Below are 18488 nucleotides of genomic sequence, written 5' to 3' on the forward strand. Positions count from 1 at the left end.
CATCCATCCATCCATCCATCCATCCATCCATCCATCCATCCATCCATCCATTATTGGTCCGTCCATCCATCCATCCATCCATCCATTATTGGTCTGTCCATCCATCCATTCATCCATCCATCCATCCATCCATCCATCCATTAATCCATCCATCCATCCATCCATTATTGGTCCGTCCATCCATTCATCCATCCATCCATCCATCCATCCATCCATCCATCCATCCATCCATCCATCCATCCATCCATCCATCCATCCATTATTGGTCTGTCTGTCCGTCCATCCATCCATCCATCCATCCATTATTGGTCTGTCCATCCATCCATTCATCCATCCATCCATCCATCCATCCATCCATCCATCCATCCATTATTGGTCCGTCCATCCATCCATTCATCCATCCATCCAACCATTGGTCTGTCCGTCCATCCATCCATCCATCCATCCATCCATCCATCCATCCATCCATCCATCCATCCATCCATCCATCCATCCATTATTGATCTGTCCATCCATCCATTGGTCTGTCTGTCCATCCATCCATCCAATGGTTCAGTCATTCCTTCATTGGTCCATTGGTTCATCCACCCATCCATCCATCCATCCATCCATCCATCCATCCATCCATCCATCCATCCATCCATCCATCCATCCATCCATCCATCCATTCATCCATACATACATACTTGCTATGCTAGCAGTAAAGTTCAGCTTTACCGCTAGCATAGTAAGCTACTTGCAGGTATTTAATTAGCAAAAGCTGTTTAATTTATGTTCAAACCCATAAGAAGTTGACTTGTTATATTGTATACAAGACTTCATATATTGTCTTGTAATTATTCATCTCCAACTGTTTTTCTCCAACCTGTCACACACACACACACACACACACATCACCACCCGTCCACAGAGTAAATAGCAGCAGTTCAGATGACATACTCATCATGGAGAGCTCAGCCAGAAGACACCCTCCCCTCATTGTTTTCTTTAACCATCACAGCATGTTGATTTGTTTCCACATTTATACCAAATTATTGAATTCCTCCGGCCGAGCTCTGATGTGGCGTTCAGTTTTTCCTTTGTTATTGTCGCCAATGTTAATATTTCAGGAAGCGACTCCACCCCTCCGCCGGTCAGTAAGATGTCCCCCGTGTCCAACAAGTTTGAAGGCATTCCTCAGCAGCAAAGGTAACGCAGAAACAGACTCGCTTCTGTTGTTGCTTTTTAATCATTAAAGGTTTTCTTTGTGAAAACAAGACGAGTTTCTTAATCTTGTCTGAAATTTAACATTTCTTCAGCACTACTTCAAGCAACACGAAGTCGACACTTGGTCCAAGGGTTCTTCCCAAACTACCTCAGAAAGGTGCGACCTTTATCGCTCTGTTGAAGATTCAGACAGGAACATTTTTTCTGTTCTTCTTTCCTTCCATTCTTCCAGTTTTCTTTTCTACCTCTTCTCCTTTCTTCTCTACTTCCTTCATTCCATTTTCTGTCGTTTCTTATTTCCTTGGTTCCTTCCTTTTTTCCTCCCTTCTTTCTTTTCTTCTTTCATTCTCTAATTCATTCCTTCCCGTTTTCTTTCCTACTTCTTTTCCTTCCTTCTCTACTTCCTTCCTTTTTTCTGTCCTTCCTTCATCCTTTCTTCTTTCCTTCCTTTCTTCTATTTTTCTTTCCTTCCTCTTTTCCTTATTTCCTTCCTTCCTTTCTTCTTTCTATATTCACGTTAAATTCCAGTATTTTGTATTTTAAAACCAACATGTTGGATATTCCCCGTCATTATTTTCCTAGTTTATCGTTTTTCTTCGTGGTTTTCACTCCAGTGGCGTTGAGAAAGATCGACACCATCCACCATCCGTCTGTGGACAAGTCCAGCCTTCCTCCAGAGGTCTTCCAGAAGTCTCCGCCACCAACCGAAACTGCACACAAGGCGCCCCTGGCTGACAGACCCCAGCTGGGCGACCTGCCGCCCAAACCGCAGGTTTCTGAGCTTCCCCCGAAGCCGGGAGAACTTCCTCCGAAGCCGCAGCTCTCTGACCTCCCTCCTAAACCCCAGCTGGGTGACCTGCCGCCCAAACCTCAGCTCAAAGACCTTCCCCCCAAGCCGCACCTGGCGGACCTGCATCCCAAACCGGGGACGTCCGAGTCCGCTCCCCGGCCCCATGCTGGGGATTCAACGACGCAGAGGCCGCAAACGCAGCCGCCCCCTCCGCCTCAAACTCAGCCGCAGCAGCAAGACTCGCCGTCGCCCAACCAGCAGGTGGCGAACATAGCGACTCCATCACAGCAAACCGCAGAGGACACTAACGGGACGCCGCCGGGGACTGCCGAGACTCCGGTGCCGCTCCCAAGGAAGATCAATACAGTATGAACACTTTTTAGCTTTTGGATAAAAATTGTTTCTGTTTTTTTTATTTACGAGAATTGTACAATGTAATTTTATTAAAAGCAACTACTCCTTGTCATGATGGCAAATTTTTCTGGACGACAAATTGTTGCAGAAATTATTGAGATAACCGATAATATTGTTGTTTTGATCCCATTTTCAAGTAGTCATGTACAATGGCTGCTGGAAAAGAAAAGTGTTTAGTTGTTGACTTACCATCCAGAAATCACTTCCTGCATTCTTGTTAGTTGTGCAGGAGGCCCTGCTTCTGCTTATCAAAGATGTAAAGTTGTAAAATTGTGAATCTAATTGCAGTCATTTTCATGTGTGAGTGTAAACGTTGAGTTAGGGGCGTGGCCAGTTTCTGCTTATTTTGATTTAAAGACACCCTAAAAGATGTTTTGCATTAGTTATTTTAGCTTTCCTTTTTGTGTGTCCAGGGTAAGAATAAAACCCGGCGGGTGAAGACGATCTACGACTGTCAGGCGGACAACGACGACGAGCTGACGTTCGTTGAAGGAGAGGTGATCATTGTTACAGGAGAAGAGGACCAGGAGTGGTGGGTGAGTTCTGGCAGAAATATCCACGTTGCTGGTTGGATTTCCTCACAACTTTTTGAGATTTCATCCTTTGTTTTCTGCTTCCCTTCCCAGATCGGACACATTGAAGGAGATCCGGACAGAAAAGGCGTGTTCCCCATGTCTTTTGTGCACATCCTGAGTGACTGACAGCCAGACTTGCACTACGTCTCTCCCTAAAGTGGGATTTAATGTAAATAAATACCTTATCACACAGTAAAACCCCTGGTCGCACAGCAGGTGTCCTGAAGAAAACAAAGTAATGAAGAAAACCAAGAAGGCTCATCCACGCTGTACAAAGAATGTGTGTATTCCTCCTCTACCAGTATTATCTTAACCCTTATAGCATGGCTTAGACAGAGCCACTCAAAACAAAACCCTAGCACTTACCTAGAAGTCTATGTTTATGCTGTTCCTGTGTATATATGTATGTAAATATATATATTTGTGTGTGAGTGTACATACATGTTTTATTGTACAAAACATGTACCTGCTCTCTGCCTGTCCGAGGTTGGTAGAGCGTGAATTTTATCTGTATTACTTTCACCGGCCCTCGAGTAATTATCAGCTTATATTTCTGTGGGGTTGGCAGAGTGGGGCGGGGGGGATAGATATGAAATTGAATGTGAAATAGGTCATGTCATTATTTGTCTTGCATCCCTGTTTACCACCATAGTTGACTGAAGAGGCAGGAGTCTCCCGCCGATCCTCCCCCGAAACAGGGGGAAAGTATTCTCATCAAGTGTACTCCTTGTTCTTGCTTGCTTTTTTGTGTGTTACACGTATTATGGTTGTTTTACCGTACAAAAACCTGCTGCTACTTTGTGGTGGATTTAAAAAAGAAGAAAAAAAACATTCAAAAGCCTGTGGTTCACTGTAGGTCACTAATTTTACTCCTTGTTACACTGTCCACCCGTACGTATGCTCTGTGTGTTGAAAACCCAACGCCATCTCAGCTTTTCCTTGATGAAACGACGACTGGAAATGAGTGGAGTGCAGCGTTCAGACACTCACCTCAGGGTTTGAAGAGCCACTATAAAAACCTAGCAGGACTACAGATAAAAAAAGAAGCGGTATATCCTGTTGTTTTAAGCCACTATCGACCACATGTATGGGAATCTCAACAGGACATCTTAGCAATAATGTTTTTTTTCACAGGCTAGAAGCTTCAGAACCTGTGTTCACATTTCAGTGTCTTGTAAAACCTCATGAGCTTGAATTTTGTTCAGTTTTTTAAAGTTTGATCTAGTTTGAAATCATTCCTTGTTACTGGAGAACATTTCCAGGTTGCCTGTGAACCAGAAATGTCTTTTAGATGAAGGTTGTGGAGACAATGTATTTTCACCCAGTCCTCACTGACTTACAGTTCTTCCCATGTTAAGGAACAAACCCATCAACCCATTGTATCATTAAAAGTGCTGTACCGAAACAATGAGTCGTTTTTTTTTTTTAACTTGTGGTTTGACTCAACTACAAGGGAAACTTTTTACTGGACTTGATATTAGAGGGGAAAATATTCCAGTTGCATTTCAACACATGGCCTGGAGAGATGTTAAAGATTAGGGAACTTACTGGTTTGTGAAATGGAAAGTCTGGAAAACCAGTGGTATTTACTTGTTTTGTTCTGTGACCAGAACAAGAGTGAACTTTGGTCCCACACTTTCTTCAAATTTAATAAAATTGGTGTGAAACACTTGTGTTTCTATCATTTTAAAGATATTAATACTTTTCCAGAGGTCAAAGGTCAGCCAGTCAGTCCACATTTACAAAAGCAAATTAAATATGGTCTCAACTATGGTATGTTTCCAGATAGAGATTAAATGTATTGTGCTTTGTTTATGCTGCTAAAATATATGGAGGGTTTGATTGGTTTTCTTAATGTGGGGAGGTTGGTTGACCTTTTATGACCTCTGGAAACAGTAGCTTTAAAATGAATTTTTGCTGCACAAACCAGTAAAATGTTTAATTCGAAGACAGTTTGGCTTCACCTGAGTTTGGCATATTTCACAAATTTATGTTCAATCTTTCCCTCACGTCTGTTCTGCTTCCAAACATCCAGAATGATAGAATCTGATCTTGATAAGTTAAACTTAAGTTCTTTCAAATAAATATGCAAATAGATGCTTTTTTCCTCCATTTGTGTAGCTTATTTAAATCAAAATCCTGAAATGTTTTTTTTATTACAACTGCAGTCCTCACTGGTTTGATCTGCAGCCATGTTTTGTCAAATTTTCCAGATCAAGAGTTTGGTCTTCAGATGTTCTTGTTGAGTTTAAATTCTACAGACTTTCTTGAAATCCACAACTTTGAGGCTAAATTTAATCCTTCCAAAGCTGAAGTTTAATGGTAAACCTTTACATTATTCCAATTTCAAGAAGTTGTACATTTTTGCCCCATTTTCCAAGACTAACAATCCATTCTGATGCAACACTGGACAAACCAGGTCTGGAATCAATGTAGATTAGTTTGGCAAATCACTTCAAAGTTCAAGTAGACAAGTTTGTATGTTGTATTTTTAATGTATTCAGTACATTTCCAGGGGAATTGAATTTTAGTTGCTGCCCTGACTGCAGTCTTTTGATACAGAGTAGATTCATGCAGACTCGTATCTAAAGACTGAGGCTTTAGGTTTTTGAAATGCAAGTTTAATCTTTTTATAGGTCAGGGACAGAGCGTCAGAATTGTAGTTTTAACACACAAGAGGTCAACATTTAAGTGTCATACAGGTTACCTTTACAACCCTTTAGTTGTAAATTTGATAAACTAAACTTTTCCACCCAGTTAGCAATACCTTAAACTTCAATGTTTAAGATATTGCTTAAATTTCTCCATGCAATGCTAATGCACACCATTCCACATTTAACTTTCACTTTATCTTGAGCATTAGTATTGAAAGCAGTCATCCAACTCATGCCAAGTTAAGATAGTTGGTTTTTTTTTTTGTTTTTTTTTTTTACACATTAGCCTAGCTAAAAACACAAGTATGCTTTCTATCTAGTCTAAACCTTTTACAAAGTTACCAAGCTTAACCAGTTTTCATTTATACACCAAAAAATGTTGTAAGAATGAGACTTCGTTGAACTCAAATATTTTTTAATTAAGGTTCATCCAACTTTTCCAAAACTTGGCTTCCAATAAGTTTAAAGGAAAATGTACAATTCTACAACTTTGGAATCAATAACACAGGAATGTCATAACTTAAAGAAACTAAACACCATTTGTTGCAACACAAATGTCACCTTTCTCCAAATAAAAAGGTTTTGTAGCGTTAGAAAAGATGTAAGCTAAAACCAGCTCATTTAGATGGTTGTGTTTTCTGGGAAGCTTTTGACCCTTTCTCCTTCTCCACAGACTTTATCACTCCCACTGCAACTGTCTGCTTCAAGTCTCTTGCTGCAAAGCGACCTACAAACACAGAACATTGTGAGGACAGGATGTACAATAAGTTGGACATTAGTGCAGCCTTTGCTTTACCTAAAGGAGGGTATGTGAAGAAGCTCTCCACACACATGGGCTTAATGGGAACCAGTTTGACTGTAGCTGCATCTCCAGACTGCAGCAGCTGCGGGTTGTCCTCCAGTTTCTTCCCTGTTCGGCGGTCAAGTTTCTCCTTCAGCTCAGCAAATCGGCAGGTGACGTGAGTGGTGTGGCAGTCCAGGACCGGAGAGTAGCCCATTTTTATCTTCCCTGGATGATTCAGGATGATTACCTAAAGGAGAAGCATGCTTATTTGAGTCTGAGGCAAAAAATCATTTATTCAACTTTCTAGGTAACAAACCTGAGCTTCGAAGCTGCGGACGTCAGAAGGAGGGTCGTGCTGGGCGTTGCCGGCCACGTCTCCACGCTGCAGGTTCTTTACAGAGACGCTCTTGATGTTGAAGCCAACATTGTGCCCTGGCAGAGCCGTATCCAGACCCTGGTGGTGCATTTCTATGGATTTCACTTCTGCAGTGAGCTTGGCAGGGGAGAACATCAAGGTCATGCCTGGTTTGAGGACTCCAGTTTCAATCTTTCCCACTGGAACTGTCCCAACACCTTCAGAAACCAAAACCGTTAACATCTTATAAACTTAAAATTAACATCTTAGCTTTGTCATTGCCTTCCTATGCAACTCTAAATTTTGGAGATGGTAAACTGAGCCAAAATTAAGTTGGTATGAGCATCAGCTCATACCAACTTAGTGTGAAAATACTTATTTCATAATCTGTCTTTAAATATTTTATTTTCTCTACTGTTAAAAAAAGTCTGATTAACTTCAAATTGTAATATCTAAATATTGCATCCATCTGGTTTAGATCAGCACATCTCTTCAGTGGAGGATGGTTGTTTAAAGCGTAGGCAATTTCTGGTAAGCTTCAAAGCATTGAACTGGCACATTAAAATACACCAAAAGTAAACGTTAGCGATTAGCTTTAAATGGTTGGCCAGTTCAACACTATGCAGCTTACCGGAAGTTGCCTGCTTTACATTTGTATCCTCCACAAGATAAATCAGAAATGAAGACAGCTGTTAATGTTACTACAATATTTAGATGAGTGACCAACACGAACTGAACGACTGTCGACATCCTCGGATAAGACTACAATTCTAAAATAGCGCAGAAAGTCTACATCATCGTTCACAACTTCTGCTTGTCGATTGGCCCGGTTGAAATTTTACAGGAGGAAAAATTTTGAATATTCAGTCTGGGAATATTCATATCTAGCAGATTGGCATAGCGTTGCACTGATATACCTCCAATTTTGTAGACGTCTTGCAGAGGGAGCCGTAGTGGTTTGTTGATTGTTCGCACTGGAGGTTTGATCGAGTCCAGAACTTCTAGAAGAGTCTTTCCGCTTTCAGCACCTTCCCTCAGTCGGACCTTCCAGCCTTGGTACCACGGCATCTACACTCAAATAATTTTAAACGCAGTTCGTTACATCTGTCCACTTTAAGCTCCTGAAAAGTTACCTTTTGTGTTGGTGTGATCATGTTTTCGCCTATCCAGCCGGAGATCGGAACAAACGGCACGGCGTTGGTGTCATAGCCGATCTTCTTGAGGAAGACCTTCACTCCTCGGACCACTTCGTCGTACCGTTTCTGGCTGTACGGCGGCTCCGTGAGGTCCATTTTGTTCACACACACTATGATCTGCTTGACGCCCAGAGTGTAAGCCAGTAAGGCATGCTCTCTGGTCTGGCCACTCCTGGAAACACCCGCTTCATATTCCCCTTTGGCTGCGGAGACGACCAGCAGGGCAACATCAGCCTGGAAGACAATAATTGCTCAATCACCACTCTCAAGAAAAAACAGACCATTTACTCTAGTTTTATTACCTGGGATGTGCCAGTGATCATGTTTTTGATGAAGTCTCTGTGTCCAGGTGCGTCAATGATGGTCATGCTGTATTTCTGGGTGTTAAACTTCAGCAAAGAGATGTCGATGGTGATTCCCCGCTCCCGCTCAGCCTTCAGCTTGTCCAGCAGCCAGGCGAACTTGAAGGAACTCTTCCCCATCTGGAAAGAAACGCAAGTACTTGACGGCATATTAGGGACACGGTGGAGCAAGTTTCCTCAGAAAAAAAAAAAAAACCTTGGAAATTTGTTTTGAAGACTTTCCATATGTGAAACCTGCATATATAGGTTCTAGACCATTTGAGGTCCATATTTCTGAGTTTTCTAAAGCAAATGTTTGAGTTTTCAAGAAAATCTGAGCTTCAAGAGTTTGCGATTAACTCCTGAAACTCAAGTTTTCTAGAAAAAAAACCCTTTGAAATCTGAAGTCAAATTTTCTTGGAAAAAAGATGGCTAGCAAGTTTCTGGAACTTGAAAATGTTAGTGTCAAAAGTCAAATTTTTAAAACCTAATTTCCCAAGGTTTTTCCATAGAAAATTTGAGTTTTCTAAGTGTTCACACCTGGGCTGCAGCCTTCTCAAACTTCTCCAGTTTCCGCTGGTCCACACCGCCACACTTGTAGACCAGGTGTCCAGTGGTGGTGGATTTGCCGCTGTCAACATGGCCGATGATGACGACGTTAACGTGAGCCTTTTCTCTCACCATGGCTGCAGCTCAATCTACAAAACAATAATCACGACTCGGATACAACTCACACTTTCTCTCAAAGTCTTCTGTAAAATGGGTCAAGCAGGCAAATTCAGTCCCTCTTTATAAACCAGACAAGCCTGAAGTGGACACAGGTGTGTCGCTTAATTAGGCGCGATTAGTTTCCATCTGTGGGGGAGCGAGAAGAAAACCAGGGGAAAAAAACTACTGAATCCTTAGAAAAACCCTGTTTAGTACTAAAAGAATTAAAAATAAATAATTATTTTAGTGTCTCTATTAGTGAGGAGAAGCAGATACAGAATGGGAAATCATGATTATGGTGCAGTGAAAGTGTTGATGAAAACACAAACCTGGGATGGCTTTTAAGTTTTAACTTTAGTATTTCACCACAAGAAGCCAAGATGTAAATTTATCATTCCTCACATTATCTGACACATAAACCGTTTAGTTTGACTCAATAACTAAATAAATATCAAATATTGTATGAGTGTCAACTGTTCCTCTTAACATAAAACACAATTTTATTCATATAACGTTTTATTTTAAGAATTACTCAAAATGTTCATCAAAATCACTTTGGTCGTATAGCAGTTTTTATTGTTTAATATAAAAAAATGTTGCTCCCATTCACCTTAAACAATTAAACAAATACTAACAACAATAAAGTAACATTGAACATTTTAATAGGATTAAAGAAAAGCATGAAGTGAGTTTTTACATAATAGTATAGGTGCATTAATTAATTAATTAATTAATTAAGTGATTTTAACATTAACAAACACGTGAATAATAATAGGACAAAATTGAATCTTTTTGTCTCGTTTTTATTGGTGGTTCTTCATAGGTATGGAAGAAAACACATAATGTTGGGTAAAAATACACTTTATTTAAAAATATACTCAGATATAACACTGTTCTTTGTGTGTTATATATGTGTCTAATATCTAATTCATTAGATATTAGATTCATATCTAATGAAAATATCTCATTTTCATTAGATATTAACATATTTTTATATTTCTCTCTTTGTCAAGTGTGAGAAAAAAACAACTGTGGCTGAAAATGAAAGATTTTGACATAACGACAGATGATTAAAAATATGCACATCGACATAATTAGTCTGTAGGATTTCAATAAAATGCTGAAACATGAACTGTAACAAAAATGTTTGATACCAAATTTTACATAAAAATGTCTAAACAATCCTGAATTTCTAAGGTGTTTAAAAATGAACTACTTATTTTTTATTTCTTGCAATATTTTGGTTATTTAAACACCACGTAAGGTAATATTCTCAGTTTTGTTTTAAAATATAATTAATTGGAATTTATTGCGACATTATGATAAGAAAATTATCACGATAAATGATAATCGATACAATAATTGCCCACCTCTAATTACACAGCATGTCTCAAAATAGATATATTTTTTAATTGAAATATTTAACATTTTTGTGATTTTAAAGGAGAAATAACCATCACAATTCAAACAACTTGGTCCAATACTGTGTTTAAAAATTTAAATAGAATAGAATATTTTTCTAATGACTCTATCCTTACCAAAAATATCCAAAAATAAATAAACAAATAAATGAATATTCCACCTCTAAGACATCAGACTTTCCTGTAATCTTCCAATATGGTCCTTATCAATAGCTGAAGGTCTTTATTTGATCAATAGTTTCCACTTTTTCACTCAATACGATATTGTGCAGGGTATGCTAGAAATAAGAGGTGAAAATAGTTTGAGAAAATTTACATTGATCCAGTTTAAACTTATGCTTTAAATGCATAAAAGTTGGAAAAGATTAAAGGGAGCTGGAGCCACCGTAGCTTCTTGCTCAAGGGCATTTAGGCAGAGGGAACAGCCCTTTAATATCTGTTTCCAGGAGGGTGTTATTTTAGCTGCTCTTAAGATATAGAAGTCCTGATCAAAGCAGATTTAATTATAGCTCTGTTCTGTAATAATCCTATGGAGGGAACAAATGAAGAGTCTCTCCCCTGGCTTCTATGGCAAGCCATTATGAGAATTAATCAATCCACAATTCTGGTGCTGATGACCTTTTAATCAGACATTTTAACCCACAATCACCATTTCCAAAATATTAGGCATAGTTCTTCCTCGCAGAAATTGTCACCTTTTGTAGTAACGTGTCTTTGTTTTTAGCTTCAGATAAGAAATCACACCAAAAGTACAACTGTGCATTAAAAAGTAGTTTTGTAATTATTTTTTTTACACCAAATTCTTCTGTTTTTGCCCAACTTATGCACTTTAGATCATGAAGCAAACTTTCATATTAGACCAAGATTAACCGAGTAAATACAAAATACAAGTTTGAAACCAACGTTGGTGATAAAAATATTATTGCTACCCTCATTATATCATTAATGCACTTTTGTGATTTTCAGAAATTTGCTGGAAAAAGAGCATCTTTAAGACATGCATAGCATCTCTTATTATTTTACTCTGCAGCAGAAAATCACAAAGGAGAACATAAGGCCATTAGTTGGATGTCTAATGTTAGAAAATCTTCATTTTCATCTCATAGGGGTGTTAAAGTCATTTTTATTTTGGGCCATGTCAAGACCATGACATTTCTGAAAGGGCTGGTTGCGCCATAATGTACAGATAAAACCGATTAACAAACTGTTAAAATATTAATAATCAGTCCTTCTTAAAATTAAAAAATATTGAAAATTTTTTCACATTAATCAGTCCAGGATTTTGTGATTGTTTGTGAATTTTCTGCTTTTAAAGTCACTGATTTTGTGATTCTAATTTGGAAATATTTGCAAGAAATGTAGCTATATTTGCACTTATGTAAATGTAACCTTTTGACATCAATAAAGGCAGCAGAGATGCACAAGGAAGAAATACTTTTACCTGCAAGTATCTCATACACTCAATGTTTTTGACCATTTTTTGTGAAAAAAAATTGTAATAAAGTCACAATTATGCATTACCATGACAAAGTGTGGAGATCTAAAGCTTTTATGTGAAAAGCCACGATTGCAGAATCTCAAAAACTGGAGGAGCTGATTGATGTGATTAGGCAATAAACGGATAAAAACTACTTTGACTTGATTGATAAAATAATTTTTAAGTAAACAACAATTATCTTGAAGGTTATTTGTCCCTCTGGAGGCAAGAAGGCCACATAAAAAGCTGTGGCGGGCCGGATTTGGTCCCCTGGCCTTGAGTTTGAGAATCCCTTACTTGGAGAGCCTGTGTAAGTATAAAATGTTAAATTGACTTGCCATACAGAGAGGGGCGGGACTACCCGGACTCCCCGCCCTGACCACAATGACGCCGAACAAGAAACCCGGAAACATCCGCAGTAGCAGCAAATAGCTCTTCTTCTCCTTTGAGCCGCTGTTTCCAGCGTGGTATCCAGACGTCGACTCCCGTGTTTCTCAGCGAGCATCAAGGTAAATAAAAGAAACAACGCTAAACAAGCAGATAATATCAGCACATTCGCTACTTTTCTGCTTTTCTTTCCTGCTTCTCAACTATCCGCCTCCACCTTCCACCAGTTTCCAGTGAGCAAAGCTCGTTTTCCTGTTACATCCTGCTCCTCTTGTCGATGAATGAATGAGCCAGAAACGCATGCTGCTTTAAAATAAAACCCATGCCTTATGGCGGATTAAAACAGCAGAAAATGTTACCGTGAACTCGCCGCATCCTGTACGTGCACCGTTAACTTCCTCTTTCCAGAGCAGCGGTTTCCTCGGCTCCGCAGATAAGGCTGCTGATTTTTCCTTTATTTGGACCGAGTCTTTGAACGTTACACGCTTGACCCGTAACGTGTGATTACAGCCCGGCTGCGGGCTGGCTGTTTGGCCTTTACATTACAGTATTTACTCAGGTTTAGACTGAAAGCGTGCGGCTCAGATAGAGAAAACCTTTCAGGCTGCAAATGATGCATCATTAAAGGAAATGCACACACTGACAGCTGGGCCATGTGTGGAGCTGGTTAGTCTTTGGTTTAATAGGTCTAGAAGTAACCACACTTGTGCATAAAGTTGTTTTTATTTGCTAGATTTTTATGTTGAAGTCATTAACCTAGTGACTGAAACACTATGATCCAACTTGCGTCATTTTATTTTCTCATTGTTGAAGCTAGAGGGGAAAAAGGAGTAGAGTCGTACTTTAAATTAAGGCTAAAAAGACGTGCATGTGAATTTCTTAAAATTTATTTTGTACCTCAAAGCTAAAAATTATATAGTGACAAAGTTATCTAAATTTTTGCATCAAAAATATTCTTCTAACTTTCACAGCCTATTTGAGATTCAGTATTTTATGTGAAACATATTTAAATTAGGGAACAATTGCATAATCAATTAAAATTACCACGATAATTTCCATTTCGATGATGATTTTAAAGGTAGTTTTGTTTACAGAAACATCATACTTATGACTTAAGTTGTAAGTGTTTTTTTATTTATTGTTTTTATTTTGGGTACTTAAAATATCTTCTAAAATATCTTTGTTTACAAAATTAAAGTTTGTAGGTCTTTACAATTATTATTACTATTTCTAATAAGTTCAAAAAAAGTGCGAACAAAATGTAGTTGTGCTTATATATAATAAGAATGATTTATTTAATTCTCCTTTGGGATAAATAACATACTTTTGAATTGAATTGAGGAAGTTTTATTGTAGTTAGGAAACATCTTTCTGTATCCTGGCATCTTCACTGCATTTAAAGATGTCTTATTGTAGGAGTCTGTGGAATATTTTTTATTTGTTTCTCAGTAAAACTGCAGGCTGCTTCATGACTTAATTTTGTTTCCTCATTCCAGCGGTTTTTAAAGTTTCAGCTGGAGTACAAAACATGAAGTTTCTCATTTTCTTTTAAAAGTTTGACAGATTTAACTGTTTTTCTTCATGAACTGTAACATAAAATAAAAACATTGTGTAAACTATATGGTAGTTTTTGATTAAAACTAGAAACAAAGCTTAAAAAGGTTGAAGTCCATCCTGGCGTTTGTGTATTTATACACCGGAAAATTATGTTTTTGTTTGTTTTTGTTTTGATGTGTTTAAAGATGGAAAGGAAAAACTCATTATTTTTGTTTGGATCTCTCAGGTAGTGCATTTCAGATGCAGGGAAATAAAGTCATTGTTACTTTTTTTAAAAAGCAGTTTGCTATAAGCTGCACCACTTTTTTAGGGGTGGGTTTTGCATAAATTGCCTAAACAACCATAGCCTGGTCACAGTAAGGCGGCGTGTTGTTTCCTTCCTGCCCAGCCTTTGCAATAGCTGTTGCTGAAAGTGGAAGTGAAACACTAAGATAGCTAAATTTGCTCATCACATATTGTGAAAGTGCAGCATAAACATTAAACCTGTTTAAAAAGGAGCTCAGACTGCTGGTCAAGACACTGACACACACAGTTTTCTAAATGTCTCACACTGCAGATATAGTTTTAATTTGTGGCAGAGACAGTTTACAGAATAACCCACTAGTTGTTTTGACTTTTATTTCCTTTTTGATGGTTTAGAAACAATAACTTTAAACCCTTGGAATATTTTTGTTACCCACCACACGTTCTGGGAAAAATGTTTAATTTAAGTTCATTTATTCAGTGGTAGAGGAATTAAAGTCATTGTTGAGCATGTCAAATTTCATGATATGTTTCTGACACAACTGCTTCTCTTTCTCTGCAAAAGGGGAAAACACAAGAACATGCCATTCAGTTAAGACAGCTAAGATTTGATCTTCAGAATAATGAAAATGGCTACAATTTTAGGATGTGTGAAAACTTTTAAAACGTCTTTCGATCGCAGTTGGTCTTGCAACTAATCTGAATCTCTCTGACTAAGGCTGGGTGATGTGGCAAAAATAATCTAAAATTTTTCTCAGATTTTGATCGTTTTTCTTATTTCTCTTACTTTCTTTTCTTAAAAAGAAATTACAAATCACAGAAAATATTTTTAAAATTTGTTTTCTATTGCTGTTATCCCTTCTGTAAGTTGTACAACAAAGAAGTTTTGTCTAATTACAAGAATGTAACCATAATATTCACAGAATAAAGTAGTTTTACCAGAAAAAACATCTTAAAAACACAAGGAAAAAGTTGTTTTAATGATAAAAAAAAGCTTTAGAGTTAAGATCTGATGTGATTAAATAAGTCTGTGTTGTTCTTTCTTCAAAATAAACAGTTGTTTGCACAATAGCTTCAAAATCCTGCTATTGATAATAATTTGATACGGATGTGTTGAAAGATGAAGTATTTCCTTATTTGTAAAACTTACAGTAAGATACTCAACATTCGTCTTTTTATTTAATTTAATTTGTTTTGCTGGAGTTGTCAAATTTTCTTTTACTTTATTCTAATATTATGACTATTCTGGTTTATTTTCATATTGTTTTGACTGTATTGGGTACAAATTATTCTCATAATACGGCAGTATTCTTGTAATAATATGACTTTATTCTTGAGTTAATAACTTGACAAAACCAGTTCACAAACTGTTACAATATCAATGAATTCCTAAACTTAAACAATATTATCAAACATCTTTTTAGTCCTCCCTTTTGTGATTCTTTTTGTGTTTTTTTGCAATAAAAGTCAAAGTATTTGTGGTACTAATTTAGAAACATTTGTGCTACGGTAAATATGACTTTTTATTACTTTTATAGATCATGAACTACAATCTGACATCAATTAAGGCTGAGGCAGCTATTTAGTACAAGTAAGAAAGTTTTTGACAATTTGTGAGAAAAATTTGCAATAAACTCTCCAAAAAAGTACAGCGATTTGTTGATTTTGTGTAAATTTTCATAATAATTCTCAAGAACTAATCAGAGGGACTGATTGATATAATTTGGCAGTAAACAAATGAAAATGGCATTAATTTGATTGATAACATAATATTTAAGCACACTTGGTGTTTAGTCTAGAATCTCGAGGGCCACATAAAAAGCCATGGCGGGCCAGATTTGGCCCTCTGGCCTTGAGTTTGACACGTTGTAGACAAACAGTCTAAGTTGTATCTTTCTATTTTTTATATATTTTTTCATTGTTACGTTCTGTTGCTGTGCGTAATAAATGTGAATGACTTTGGTTTATTTTTTTTGCCACTGACTTACTTTGCACTATTTGAAATGACTGGGAGGCATGACAGTACCTGACTGGTGTGCCGATTGTAGGCTGTTGGACATGGTAAAACTTGTTGCATGCTCTCTCATAATAAAGTGGCAGAGTTGGTTACTTTCTACTCCAACAAATCCTTTCCGGCTCCTCTTTTATTTACCGCTGCAGCCCAAAAAGTGGCAGAAGGAAGAAAGTGAGCCTCCTGTTAAATACGTTTTTGTTTGTTCAGAGAACAATCGGTTTCTCTCTCTTTGTAGATCAATTGTGGAATGACAGAAACGGTAATCTGTTCACCTGGCACAAAGCTGGAAGTCTCTGTCATGTGCAGGTACAGACGTGCAGCCTTTCTTAGGCATGACCCTTTTCTTGGAAATTAAACGTTTATCCCATGCTGTGCAGCAAAACAGAACAAAGGACAAATGAAACAAGCCATAGAAATCCAGTGAGTGAAAGTTTTTCACATCATTTCTCCTGAGAATTATGTATTTAAGAGGAAACAGATGGCAAAACTGCAGCGGCTGTAATTCCTGAAATCTAGAATGAGTGTTGCTTTTATGTATGTGGATATTTAATAATTTTACCACAGTTATACCACAGTTTTATGTTATTTGCAATTGTATGAAAGGGTTTTTTCCTACTTCTGCTAAAATAATTTAATTACTGAATTACCTATTTGTGGGATAATAAAGGCTTTCTATTCTTTCCTATTCCAGTACATTGATTATATATTGACAAGTAAAGTTTGAGCAAAAAAGAAAGTATCAATTTTTTTTAAGTACCGGTATGTATTTTGCATTGGCTGGTTCATAAGTCAGCTATTCCTGTAGCTAGCCTGCAGTCTGCTGCTTAACAGATGTGCAGACAAAAACTTTACAGCTGCTTGTTTAGTGTGTGTGAAAAGATCAGAAATGTCACATGAATTTGTCTTTAAGTAAGAGAAAAGTGTAGTCGCCTTTCTTTGTAGCCATCTGAGGGCTTATTCCCACCAACCCTGTTTAGTTCGCTTTAATCCAACTCTAGTTTGTTTGCCTAAAAAGTCCAGTTCGTTTGGGAATGTTTGAACGCGAAATAAAACTGATGTGGACCAAAAAAGTGAACTCTGGTCCGCCTAAAATCCTTTGTCTTGGTTTGGTTGACGTGAACTCTAACACGGTTTTATGGATATGTGAATGCAAAGTGGACCAAAGACTGCTCCAAAAGCAGGAAGAGGACTTTAGTGCAGGGCATTTTGGGTAAAAAGAACCAAAACAAACGTGTCTAACTCTAGCTGGAGAAATGAAATCTGGTCTTTTGCCAAAGACAAAAAAGAAATCCTACAACCATTTTTGTTTACATTTTGTAAAGAAGGAAGTTGCGCTCTTTCTTTTTTGTAGGTTTTCCTATTATTTCCTTTAGTTGTTCTTTATGTAACAGGTTTTTTAAAGGCTTAGTTTGTTTGATCCAGTGGAGTTTGAAAGTGAAGTTGAAAGATGAAAATGTTGCGATTTTGGTCCCAAATCAAACCGAATCTACCGGAATACCAGGTGTTAAATCTCCCTGACAATCGGTGCACAGAAACTACTCTATCCTTCATCCAACCAGAGAAAACTCAGGTCAGTCTGGTATCTCGTTCACAGCACTACAAACATGTCTGAAGTTTTTTTACGTTCTACCTGAAAACGGCCCATTGTTGCCATGGTTTCACCTAATGCAACCACAAAACCAGGCTGTAGTCTGAAGTTCTGTCCAGACCTCGTTGACTTGGACCAGACCCAGAAGTCCTTCTTTAGAGCCACCCTGTGCCACTGAGCTTTGTTCTGCAGGTTGGGTTACAGCAGTTATTCTTGGTATGAGGATTGCTCCAGCGTCTGGTAATATGCAAACCATTTCCAGCAGCAAGCGGACACACAGCCCCACTTGAAACGTCTCGGCTACTACAGCCTTTGTTTCACATTCAACATGTTTTTATTCACTTTCTACCGAATGTTTTCCTAAACCTTCAGATTTCCCAGAATATCAGTTCGTGTGCTTGGTTATTTTTAGCTCGTTTGAGGTTTAAGCTCCTTATTCCATTCGAGGGGCGTTGTTTTTCTGCTCTGAAGTAGGTTGACACAATAACATGAGCAATTGTGTAACTCGTGGAAGCCTAAGCTTGGAGCGTAAGATTTACATGTTTGCATTACCTCATAGTATCTACTTTGTATAATACATATACTGTTGTGCTGATGATGAGTCTGGCTGCCTTCACAGAAAACAGCCTAATTGATCTGTGGTAGTGCTGCTGGTGCAGTTATTGAGATTAGCATTCTCTGACTGATCTGCCGGCCTGTTCAGCTTTCTGCTGCAGCGTCGTTAATATTCAGAACGGATTTTTGACAAAGATATTTAATTTAGTTCAACGCTATAATT

The 18488-nt window shown here is 37.9% G+C and overlaps 3 protein-coding genes across 7 annotated transcripts in view; 2 read left to right on the plus strand and 1 right to left on the minus strand.

Moving 5' to 3' along the window:
- The window catches only part of asap1 (ArfGAP with SH3 domain, ankyrin repeat and PH domain 1), a 75605-nt gene extending 71215 nt beyond the window's left edge, over positions 1-4390 (plus strand). For all 5 annotated transcript variants that reach the window (XM_023326590.1, XM_023326591.1, XM_023326592.1 and 2 more), the window contains 5 exons: positions 1110-1188; positions 1299-1363; positions 1821-2362; positions 2824-2946; positions 3037-4390. In XM_023326590.1, the coding sequence (XP_023182358.1) occupies positions 1110-1188; positions 1299-1363; positions 1821-2362; positions 2824-2946; positions 3037-3111 (884 nt within the window). In that variant the 3' untranslated portion in view covers positions 3112-4390. The remainder of the gene's footprint in view (positions 1-1109; positions 1189-1298; positions 1364-1820; positions 2363-2823; positions 2947-3036) is intronic.
- Positions 4391-6037: 1647 nt separating this feature from the next.
- On the minus strand, positions 6038-12714 carry LOC102224401 (elongation factor 1-alpha-like). The gene is made up of 8 exons (XM_005798542.3): positions 12668-12714; positions 8856-9013; positions 8277-8456; positions 7912-8208; positions 7696-7846; positions 6740-6996; positions 6436-6670; positions 6038-6366 (listed from the first exon to the last, which is right to left on the minus strand). Exons 2-8 carry the CDS (start codon positions 8997-8999, stop codon positions 6257-6259), a joined length of 1374 nt encoding a protein of 457 aa, XP_005798599.1. The 5' UTR covers positions 9000-9013; positions 12668-12714; the 3' UTR covers positions 6038-6256.
- Positions 12314-18488, plus strand: part of LOC102224651 (protein FAM49B) — a 44727-nt gene continuing 38552 nt past the window's right edge. The window contains exon 1 of the mRNA XM_005798543.3: positions 12314-12430. The gene's annotated coding sequence lies outside the window, so the exon portion shown is untranslated. The remainder of the gene's footprint in view (positions 12431-18488) is intronic.

Source organism: Xiphophorus maculatus, chromosome 21 (assembly GCF_002775205.1).
Source record: "Xiphophorus maculatus strain JP 163 A chromosome 21, X_maculatus-5.0-male, whole genome shotgun sequence".
Taxonomy (NCBI): domain Eukaryota; kingdom Metazoa; phylum Chordata; class Actinopteri; order Cyprinodontiformes; family Poeciliidae; genus Xiphophorus; species Xiphophorus maculatus.

Coding starts and splice junctions, on each gene's coding strand:
- LOC102224401 (XM_005798542.3), bottom strand. CDS start 8,999: ATGGTGAGAGAAAAGGCTCACGTTAACGTCGTCATCATCGGCCATGTT. Junction 8,457..8,855: donor TTGAGAAGGCTGCAGCCCAG/GTGTGAACACTT, acceptor GTTTCTTTCCAG/ATGGGGAAGAGTTCCTTCAA. Junction 7,847..7,911: donor TGATCACACCAACACAAAAG/GTAACTTTTCAG, acceptor ATTTGAGTGTAG/ATGCCGTGGTACCAAGGCTG.